Source organism: Pan paniscus, chromosome 5, assembly GCF_029289425.2.
Source record: "Pan paniscus chromosome 5, NHGRI_mPanPan1-v2.0_pri, whole genome shotgun sequence".
NCBI classification, from domain to species: domain Eukaryota; kingdom Metazoa; phylum Chordata; class Mammalia; order Primates; family Hominidae; genus Pan; species Pan paniscus.
This window is the reverse complement of record NC_073254.2, coordinates 17,664,585-17,675,481: the sequence shown is the minus strand read 5'-3', so window position 1 is coordinate 17,675,481 and position 10,897 is coordinate 17,664,585. Positions and strand designations below refer to the sequence as shown.

At 41.6% G+C, this 10,897-nt stretch overlaps 1 protein-coding gene across 1 annotated transcript; it reads right to left on the bottom strand.

Annotated features, from left to right (window-relative positions):
• Positions 1-606: 606 nt before the first annotated feature.
• LOC117980803 (protein FAM136A-like) lies at positions 607-4,251 on the bottom strand. The gene has a single exon (XM_034963331.2). The coding sequence runs from the start codon at positions 2,033-2,035 to the stop codon at positions 1,619-1,621; it is 417 nt and encodes a 138-aa protein (XP_034819222.1). The 5' UTR covers positions 2,036-4,251; the 3' UTR covers positions 607-1,618.
• Between the last annotated feature and the right edge of the window lie 6,646 nt (positions 4,252-10,897).

Here is a 10,897-nt window from a genome sequence, read left to right as displayed (position 1 = left end):
AAGTGACATTTTGCCCAGGAATGCAAGAGTGGTTCAAGATAGGAAAATCAATTATTGGAAGATATGACATTAAGAGAACAAAAAAAACCCCAAATACATGATCATCTCAATAGATGTAGAAAAGGCATTTGACAAAATCCAGCACCCTTTCATGATAAAAACACATAGAAAATTAGGAATAGAAGGGAATTGTGATAAATAGAAGGGACCCTGTGATAAACTGCATTTAAGAAGAACCCACTCTAAAACCATACTCCATGGTGAATGACTAAAATCTTTCTCCCTAAGATCAGACACAAGACAAAGATGTCTACTTTACCCACTACTATTCAACATTGTCTATCTACAGCAGTTAAACAAGAAGAAATAAAAGGCATCCAAATTAGAAAGGAAGAAGTAAGCCTATCCTTATTCCCAAATGAAACGATCTTAATATAGGAAATCCCCAAGAACCCACAAGAACACTACTAGGGCTAATAAATGAATTCAGAAAAATTGTAGGATACAAAATCAACACACAAAAATCTGCTGTGTTTCTATACATGTGAAATGAACAAGTCACATAAATTATGAAATAATTCCATTTATAGTAGCAACAGGGGTTTGTCTCAATTGGGCTCTGTTAATTCAGGGGGCTAAGTCATGCTAGGTTTAGGCTTTCATTCCATTCCATTCTATAAAAAGCAAGTTTTTCCAAATCCAGTACTTCATAAGTCTCTTATAATCAAGCAGCCAACTGCTCCTCTTTTACTGTTCATTCATTGATATCAGTACATATCCCAATCAAAACCCCCTTCTCTTCAAGGCGAAAATGTTACTGCAAAATTGCCCTGTCGTTTTGCTACACACAGCCTCAGGGCCCATCAGCCAGTAAGAGGGAAGCTCTGCTTCCCATAATGAGTGTGTCATCGCTTCTCATGTGTTTGCATGGTTTCCAGGCTGAAAGATGCAACATGTGATAATTTTCAGAAATACACATCCAAATGTTGATGATCAAAAATGGGGATCCACAAGGAACTTTTTGAAGCTCTTATCCAAACTATCTCCCTCCCAATTGCACATCTTAAAATCAACTTGTATGCCCTTGTGTAAATTACACAAAACCAAAAAAAAAAAAAAAAAAAAAAAGACCCAGAAAACTTTTTTTCCCTTCTGAGTTAGTGACCTCATAGATTTTGTTTCACAGCTTATGGAAAACGGTGCAGTGACACTTGTGGCAAACAGGATGTTGGCAACAAAGAGAAAATATCTCTCCTCAAACTCCATCAACTCTAGCCTGCCAGCCTGTTGGTACCTGTGTAGTAAGAAGAGTCTGGTACCTTGGAGGGCTCTGGCTTGTTACAGAGGAGATCCTTATTTCCAGGACAAGCACTGGCCACAGGAAAAATAAGCTCTAAAACTCTCCCGTAATATCTCTGACCCAATTTAGCACACCTTTTTCCACTTCGCTTTTCAGGACTGAAACATAAAAGAACCAGTGTCCAGAGGTAAGTGACGTATGCCTTACACTTGTGGCCATCCTTTATTTGTTCGTTCATAAACTTTGCTTAAAAGAGTAAAATTCCCAATTCCTTATAAAAAATACATTCTTGCCCTCATTGGCCACTGGCAAAGACTTTTATTTCCCAATGGATAAGACAGCCTCCTTCATCTTCTTGGTCATAGTTGGGATGAGGTGCATGTGGTCATCCACACACTTGGTCACACAACCGTCCAGCTGCTGCTTCACCTGAAGCTCCTTACTCCCAGCATCTATTGAATCTTTGGCTTTGTCATTGCAATGCATGGTGCACCGAGCCAGGTGGTCCTGGAACTTCTCCAACTCACTGGTGACCAAGGCCTGGACTTGAGCCAGAGGCACAGGGCAGCACTCGATGCACTGGTGCACCTGCTGGGTGAATGCCTGGCTGTCCTCACAACAGCTGGCCCTGCACCAGAACATGAGACCCTGTGTCTTCCAGATGTTCTCCCTTTCCAGACTCTTCACCATGGAGTCCACCACCTCCTGCACCCGCAGCTGCTGCAGCTCCACCATGGCGACCCTGTGCTGCCCTGCTCTGCTTAATTTTTCTAGAAATCTAAACTATTATAAAAAAATTAAGTCTTGTAAGGCACAGACTCACAGTGGCTCATGCCTGTAATCCCAGCATTTTGGGAGGCTGAGGCGGGTGGATAGCTTGAGCTCAGGAATTCAAATCCAGCTTGGGCAACACAGCAAAACCCCATCTCTACCAAAAATAAAAAAATTAGCCGGGCATGGTGGTGCACACCTGTGGTACCAGCTGTGGGAGGCCAAGGTGGGAGGATCACTGGAGCCCAGGAAGTCAAGCCTGCAGTGAGCCATGATTGTGCCACTTCAGTCCAGCCTGGGCAACAGAGATCCTGTCATGAATAATAATAATAGTAATAATAATAGAGTATTAATTTTAAAAAGGATTAAAAATCCATTGGCCATATGTATGTGGATCTAGTCCTCTCACTCTCCTCTCTCTACTGTTTCATTTATCTTGCATCTATTCCTTTGCCAATATCATACTGTGTTTGTTAATTAAAGTACCTTTAGAGTAAATTTGAAAATTGTGCAGGGTAAATCCAATCTATTCTTCTTTTTCAAAATTGTTCTAACTATTCTAGCTTCTTTGCTTTTCTGTATAAATTTTTTGAATCAACCTGTCTACGTCTCCCAAAAATTCCCTGGGATTTTGACTGCAAATGTATTAAGTGTATATATAAATTTGGGAAGATTGTCATCTTTTTAATATTGATTCTTCTAATTCATGAACATGGTGTCTTTCTCCATTTATTTAGACCTTCTTTGGTGTCTTTTATCAGCTATTTTTAGTTTTCAGCACAGAGAGCATGTACATGTTTTGTGAGATTATTTTATTTGAGGATCTACTGTGAATTTTATTGTTTTAATTTTGGGTGCCAATTTTACATTACTGGTATATAAAAAGACAATTTACCTTTACACATTGAACTTGTATCTTGCTATATCATCTTATTAGTTCTAGAAGGTTTTTTTCTTTTCTTTTCTTTTTTTTGAGACTGAGTTTTGCTCTTGTTGCGCAGGCTGGAGTGCAGTGGCGCAGTCTTGGCTCACTGCAACCTCCGCCTTCTGGGTTCAAGCAATTCTCTTGCCTCAGCCTCCTGAGTAGCTGGGATTACTGGCGCCCTCCACCACGCTGGGCTGATTTTTGTATTTTTGGTAGAGATGGGGTTTCACCATGTTGGCCAGGCTGGTCTCGAACTCCTGACCTCAGGTGATCCACCCACCTAGGCCTCCCAAAATGCTGGGATTACAGGTGTGAGCCACTGTGCCTGGTCTTGTTTTGTTTTTTCTTTTGTATATTCCTTGAAATTTTCTACATATACAGCCATATAATCTGCAAATAGGGATAGTTTTATTGCCTACTTTCCAATTTGTGTGACTTTTTGTAAATTTTCCTTTTCATTGCACTGACTAGGTGAGAATGGACATCCTTGCCTTATTCTTAATTTTATGAGAATAGCATAATGATAGCTGTAGATATTTAGTTGTCTATTGTCAAATTAAAAACATTTTTTTTCAGCCCAACATGGTGGTTCTGACCTGTAATCCCAGCACTTTGGGAGGTTGAGGCGGGTGGATCACCTGAGGTCAGGAGTTCAAGACCAGCCAGCCAACATGGTGAAACCCCTTCTCTACAGAGCAAGACTCTGTCTCAAAAAAAAAAAAAAAAAAAAAAGACTTTTTTTTCTATTCCAAGCTTGCTAAGAGGTTCCTTTTCCCCCATGAATGGACATTAAGTTTGGTCAAGTGCTTTTTCTGCATTAATTAATAGGATCATGTGGGTTTTTTTCTAGTCTATGGTGGATTACATTGGTTGATATCCAAATATTGAACCTTACTTGCATTCCCGGAATAAACATTATTATGTCTTGCTGTGCTATTCTTTGTATACATTGCTAGTATAATAAACATTATGTCATGCTATACTATTCTTTTTTTTTTTTGAAAGAACCTCACTCTTGTTACTCTTGTTGCCCAGGCTGGAGTGGGGTGGTGCGATCTCAGCCCACTGCAACCTCTGCCTCCCGGGCTCAAGTGATTCTCCTGCCTCAGCCTTCTGAGTAGCTGGAATTACAGGCATGCGCCACCACGTCTGGCTAATTTTTGTATTTTTAATAGAGACGGGGTTTTGCCATGTTGGCCAGGCTAGTTTTGAACTCCTGGCCTTAAGTGATCCACCCTCCTCAGCCTCCCAAAGTGCCGAGATTACCAGCATGAGCCACTGTGTCTGGCCTATACTATTCTTTTTATACATTGCTCACATAATAAATACCATTATGTCATGCTGTACTATTCTGTTTATACATTGCTGATTCGCAAATGTTTTGTTGAGGATTTCTTTGTATTCAAAAACACATAATGATATAGGTACAGTGGTCTATAATTTTCTTTTTTGTACTTTGTTTTTGTTATAATAGTAATAAAAGCCTCATAAAGGGAGTGGGAAAGTGTCCCTTTTCTATTTTCTGGAAGAGATTGTATAGGATTGATGTTTTCTTCTCATTTAAATAGTTGGTAGAATTCATCAGTAAAATCATATGGGCCTGGAGATTTCTTTTTAGAAGGCTTTTAACTATACATTTGATTTCTTCAATAGTCATAGGATTATTTTATTATGTCTATTTCATCTTGGGCGTGTTTTAGCAGTTTGCAGTTTTCTAGGAATTGGTTCATCTCGTCTAAAGTGTATGTGCATAGAGATACTCATGGTATTTGTTGCGGGGAGCAACAACTATCTAGGACAGTGGTGTGGGGGGTATAAGAATTTACCAAGACAGGCCGGGCGCAGTGGTTCACGCCTGTAATCCCGGCACTTTGGGAGGCCAAGGCGGGCAGATCACCTGAGGTCGGGAGTTCGAGACCAGCCTGACCAACATGGAGAAACCCCATCTCTACTAAAAATACAAAATTAGCCAGGCGTGGTGACGCACGCCTGTAATCTCAGCTACTCGGGAGGCTGAGGCAGGAGAATCACTTGAACCCAGGAGGCAGAGGTTGCAGTGAGCTGAGATTGCACCATTGCACTCCAGCCTGGGCAACAACAGCAAAACTCCATCTCACAAAAAAATAATAATAATTTACCAAGAGAGTTGTTGGTAAAGAAAGGCAGATTTATTAGAGAAAGTAGGAAAATACATTGCCAGAGAGACAATGGACAAGTCAGCAGAAGCTGACTGCAAAGAAACAAAGACTTGTGGAGATTTTGTAGGGCAGTGCTTATGCTGAAGAGGGCTTTGTGTAGTACTGATAATACCAAGATTGCAGTGAGTTAACTTGCAGGTGTTCTGTGATAGCTAGGTGCAGGAAGACTGAATTATTTGCACAGGAGGGCTATGTATCCCAGACCATGAGAAAGGCAGACTTGTAGCTTATCTGCTTTCTCTTTTTGCTTTCCCTTGGTCCTGCAAGCTTGACTCCCTTTCCCTAGTTAGGGCTCCACATTTCCCCACTAACAGAGCAACAATAACAAATCTTTGGTATGTGGACAAAGATCTCATCTTCCAACTGATTCCTGCTGACCAGAGGCACCGAACTGGCCCTACCTAATCCTGTTACTCTGTCAGGAGGTTACAAGGGCCTAAATCCTTGGCTTGGGATTTAATTGGGCAGAGTCATTGTGTAACCATGGGGTTGGGGGCAGCATTTGTAGCCTAAAATTTTGTCCTGCTGCATCCAAAGGAGAGTCATGGAGTTCTTTTAGTGGCTGATACCCTCACTGCAGTGACATTTTAGTTTGAAATTGTTGTGTTCACAAAATTTGAAATTGTTGTGTTAGAAGACGCAAAACAAGATATTGCATTAATAATACGTAATGCAAATAAGCTAATATAAGCATTATTATAGGTGACAGAAGTGGGGCCTGAGAGATAAGATTTCTAAATGTTAATTCAATAAGAGAAAATCAAGGAAAAGTTTGTAGATGTACTAGTGAGGAGTTAGTTTACTTTTGACCTTTATTTCTACATATTCCATTCCAGTTGCTGAACTATTTATAGGCATGAAAGAATTACTACACATTTTGCTGGCATTAACTTTATTGTTTCCCCACCACAGAAAAAACCTGTGGAGGTAAACAGTGAACTTGTCTCCCATTCCTGGTGTGTCTGATTATAATTGAGGGTGTAATTGCAATGGGCTCGAATTAAAGCCCCTAGGACAAGGCCAGACCCCTTGGAGTTTGTGATGTAGAGGTGTGCCTTACAAGCCTCTGCATATGATGAAGACAAACAAATTTTTAATGAGGCATTTTTATGGAAACAGAAAAAAAAAAACAAAGATTAACATTGGGCACAATTTATCCAGATGTTAAAGCATTTTTAGTTATAGAGGAGGAAGGCAGTGGCAATCTGACCCTTTTCTTTCTTTGCTTGTATTTTAAAGAATGAACTTTAGTTTGCAGGACCTTAGGAAAGAGGTAATAGCAACTCCATTGAGTTTATTTTTTTCTTTTCTTTTCTTTTTTTTTTTTTTTGAGACGGAGTCTTGCTCTGTCGCCCAGGCTGGAGTGCAGTGGCGCGATCTCGGCTCACTGCAAGCTCCGCCTCCCGGGTTCATGCCATTCTTCTGCCTCAGCCTCCTGAGTAGCTGTGACTACAAGCGCCCGCCACTGCGCCCGGCTAATTTTTTTGGTATTTTTAGTAGAGATGGGGTTTCACCGTGGTCTCGATCTCCTGACCTCGTGATCCACCCGCCTCGGCCTCCCAAAGTGCTGGGATTACAGGCGTGAGCCACCGCGCCCGGGCGAACTCCATTGAGTTTAAATTAGAAAAATAAAAGGAAAAAAGTGTTGAATGCATTGGGAACTTATAGCCCAGAAAGAATTCAGGATTTAGTTAAAATTGTGGAAAATAACAAAAAAACTTTAAAGCAGTGAACAAGACTAGAATTTGATGACAGATGTACTACAGCTTTTCTGAAACATAATTTTTCTTTCCAGTTTACTAAGAACAAATTATAATAGAACAAATCTATTGGTAAAATAAGTTTTAGCCTTATTAAACTTGGCTTGAGTATTTGCATAAAGTTAGCAAGAATAATTATTTTGCATATAGACTCTTCTATTTTTTAAATTTGGTTTTGCTGAAACTTTATTCCATAGAGAATCTCAGATTTGACTTTAACGCCTTAAGCCCAGTTATGGGTTTGTGCCATTAAATACCTGTAAGAGTTGGGTAAATTCTTTTCCTCTTGAGGTCCCAAGATAACTTGGGGCTCCTGGGCCTGTTAGGAAGTGACATTCTTTACTTATCACAGGTTAGGAACCCTGCACAGGGACTGTGTAGATAAGGTATGAGGCCAGCTTTCCCAAGGGACTTTTATTGGCTTTATAAGTTAACTTTGATTCTGCCCCCCCCAAAAAGCATGCCATTCCAGTTAAAGCTTGGTAAAATAACCAGTGTCTCCAATTGTGTCCTGTTACAAAAGAAAACAGATTTTTTTTCCTTTTTTTTTTTTTTGAGACAGGGTCTCCTTTGTCACCCAGGCTGGAGTGCAATGGCACAATATCAAGTCACTGCAGCCTTGACCACCCAGGTTGAAGCAATCTTCCTGCCCCAGCCCCCCAAGTAGCTGGGACTACAGGCATGTGCCACCATACCGAGTTAATTTTTTGTGTTTTTTATAGAGACAGGATTTTGCCACATTGCCCAGACTGGTCTCAAATACCTAAGCTCAAACAATCCACCTGCCTGAGTGCTGGGATTATAGACGTGAGCCATGGCACACAGCCAGAAAACAAAAAATAGATTTTCACACAGCCAGAAAATTGGCCATGGCACACAGCCAGAAAATAGATTTTGAATGAATATAAGCAAATAACTATAGTATCCGTGATGGCATGAGCCATGGCACACAGCCAGAAAATGGGCCAAGACACACAGCCAGAAAATAGATTTTGAATGACTATATGCAAATAACTATAGTACCATAAATTAAGTATATTTGCAAATAGCTTTTACATTCTGGAGAAATCAGGTAGAAAGTAAGATATGCTTTAAATTTTGGTTACAAGATTATACTTTAGCCAATTGTTAAAGGCTGCAAATAGCTTAAAAGAGAAAAGTTTTTATGGACTTTGAAAAGCAAAAGAGTTAACAATGTTTTAAACAAAAAGCTATAAAAAGATTATTTTAGTTTTCCATTAGTTTAGTTTATGTAATTAACTTCTGTTCTGCTCGATATTTATGAACACATTAGCTTTTAATGGGAGTCTGGGAAGTTTTTTCTTTATTCTAATGTTACAATTTCCAAAGTTATTAGAAACCTGCACTCGAGAGCACCTGTTAGAGGTTGGAATTGAACAATGAGAACACATGGACACAAGAAGGGGAACATCACACTCTGGGGACTGTTGTGGGGTGGGGGGAGGGGGGAGGGATGGCATTAGGAGATATACCTAATGCTAAATGACGAGTTAATGGTGCAGCACACCAACATGGCACATGTATACATATATAACAAACCTGCACGTTGTGCACATGTACCCTAGAACTTAAAGTATAATAATAATAATAATAAAGAGCACCTGTTAGAGTTCTACAGGTGATTATAAAACCACCTTGATCCAAGGCAGATAGAAAAAAGAGGACAATAAAGAGCTTTAGAAAACTTTATTTAACTCTATAAGGCAGGTTAACCATTTCAGCTCTGAATTTTTCTTGTTGCAACTTGCCCATAAGTTTAAAATGTACATGAAAACAGGCCATAATATGCAAGCAGCTGGAGTGTTAAAGAGAACAATAAAATCAAAGATTAGGATGTTAGACATTGTCTTTCCCTTTTAAGGCTGGATCTTTGGATTGAACAGATAAAGAGAAAAGGAAAAGAAAGAGGGAGTCTCCACTCCCTGTAAAGGGTTCAGCTTTACAGGAGGGCTTGTGAGCCTCCCAGCTACTGCATGGTGTGGAGCTAGCACTCTTTTCCACTTTATCTCCCATCACAGAAAGCTTTAGCACTTCAGACCCACAGAATGTGGAACAAATGTTTCCCACCTCCACAAGTTACTAGTTAAGTTGAGCTGTTTTCAGCTGGAGCAGAGAGCCCCTTTAGATTAAGGCCACCGGGGGTTGAATTTTTGTTCTGGGGCTCCTTCAGCTTTCAGGGCAATCCTGTTTCCAGTGGCTAAGCTTGTGGCAGAGTGGATAAGCTGTGTACAGCTTTTCCCCATTTATTTTATTGGGTAAGTTGCCTTTCAGGGCCTGGGCTTTTGCACAGATGGCAGTTATTTGGAGGAGTGTCCTTAGGGAAACCTGGAGAAGCTGGGGGCTTGTAAAGCAGCCAACCATTGAACCTGCCTCTTGTCCCTGCATTTTTGTTTTTTTCTTTTCCTTAGCCCTGTTTTCCTTATTTTGCTTTCGATTATAAAGACTGAGGAGGTTAATCTGAGGATTTCCTTCATAGGGGCCATGCTGTGTTACAAAAGAAAATTAGATATTTCTTTTTTTGAGAGTCTGAGGGTTAAATTTGTCTTATTGCTTTAGGATGCAGCCTATCAGTGAGTCTGAAGGAATAGACGGGGTTTGTTCCACGGCGGAACTGGAAAGCACACCCCTCAGGGGCAGTGCCAGTCAGGGTCACAAACCACACTTCTGCTTGGGGCATCCTGCCAAGATGAATGCCGAGATGTTTGCCAAGTTCCACATATGTCTGCTGAGGGACTTGGGGTGCACTGTATAAAGGGGCATCCCACCTATTAGTAAAGATCATCCAGGGGGCCCTACGGGTGGACAGCCAGTCCAGGTTCTCACTCACACTGGGTGATCAACCATGTTTGGAGTTTGAGATTGTATTTTGGGTATTGTATGAGGAAGGAAGGGTGCAAGAAGATCTCCACGGGTGCCAGCCCAGGAAAGGGAACAGGGAGGGGAAGACTCACTATTTTGAGGCTGTCTGAAATTACCTAATTTGGCAACATCTGGAACAGGACGGCTGGGTGACTCCCTAGAATTTGGACTGAGACAGAGGGTCTGAGCCACCCGAAACGTGTGTGAATTTGCCCTGAACGGGCTTCCATGTCAATTGCAGCACACGTAGGGACTACAATCAGAAAAGAGAGGCGAGCCTTTTCCCCTTCCGGGCAGGGCAGCTGACCCCATTCACTCTTTGGCCTTCAGGCAACGCTGGACAGTGGCCCTTGCCAGTTACCCTCAATTACCAAAGAACTATTAAGAAACGGCAGCCGACAGACGAAAAGAGAAAAGGACTTAGGTCCCTCACCTGACCTGGGCAGTGGCGGTCAGACGTTTCCACACAAGCACCTTTCGGTCCCACGGGAGTATAGCCCCAGCCAGAGACCTGCAACTGTCTCTGTGCTTAGATGCTGTCCACCGAGGTTCCCGAGTTGGGAAAGAGAAAGAGAGAGGCAAGAGAATTCCCCATGAGGAGAGTGTTCCCCTGTACGGAGAGATCCCGGGAGGACCACTGAAATGTCATGGGTGAGTGGTGACTATCTGGGCCAGTGGTGTGGGAGTGTAAGAATTTACCAAGACAGTTGTAGGTAAAGAATGGCAGATTTATTAGATAAAGTAGGAAAATACGTTGCCAGGGAGACAATGGGCAAGTCAGTGGAGGCTGACTACAAAGAAACAAAGGCTTGTGGAGATTGTATAGGGTAGTGTTTATGCCGAAGAGGGCTTTGTGCAGTACTGATAAGGCCAAGACTGCACGGAGCTAACTTGCAGGTGTCTAGCTGGGTGCAGGATTGTGAGTTATTTGTGCGGAAGGGCGATGCGTTCTGGACCATGAAGAAAGGCAGACTTGTAACTTACCTGCTTTCTCTTTTTGCTTTCCCTTGGACCTGCCAGCCTGACTCCCTTTCTCTAATTAGGACTCCACAGTATTCTTTTG

Coding starts and splice junctions, on each gene's coding strand:
- LOC117980803 (XM_034963331.2), bottom strand. CDS start 2,035: ATGGTGGAGCTGCAGCAGCTGCGGGTGCAGGAGGTGGTGGACTCCATG.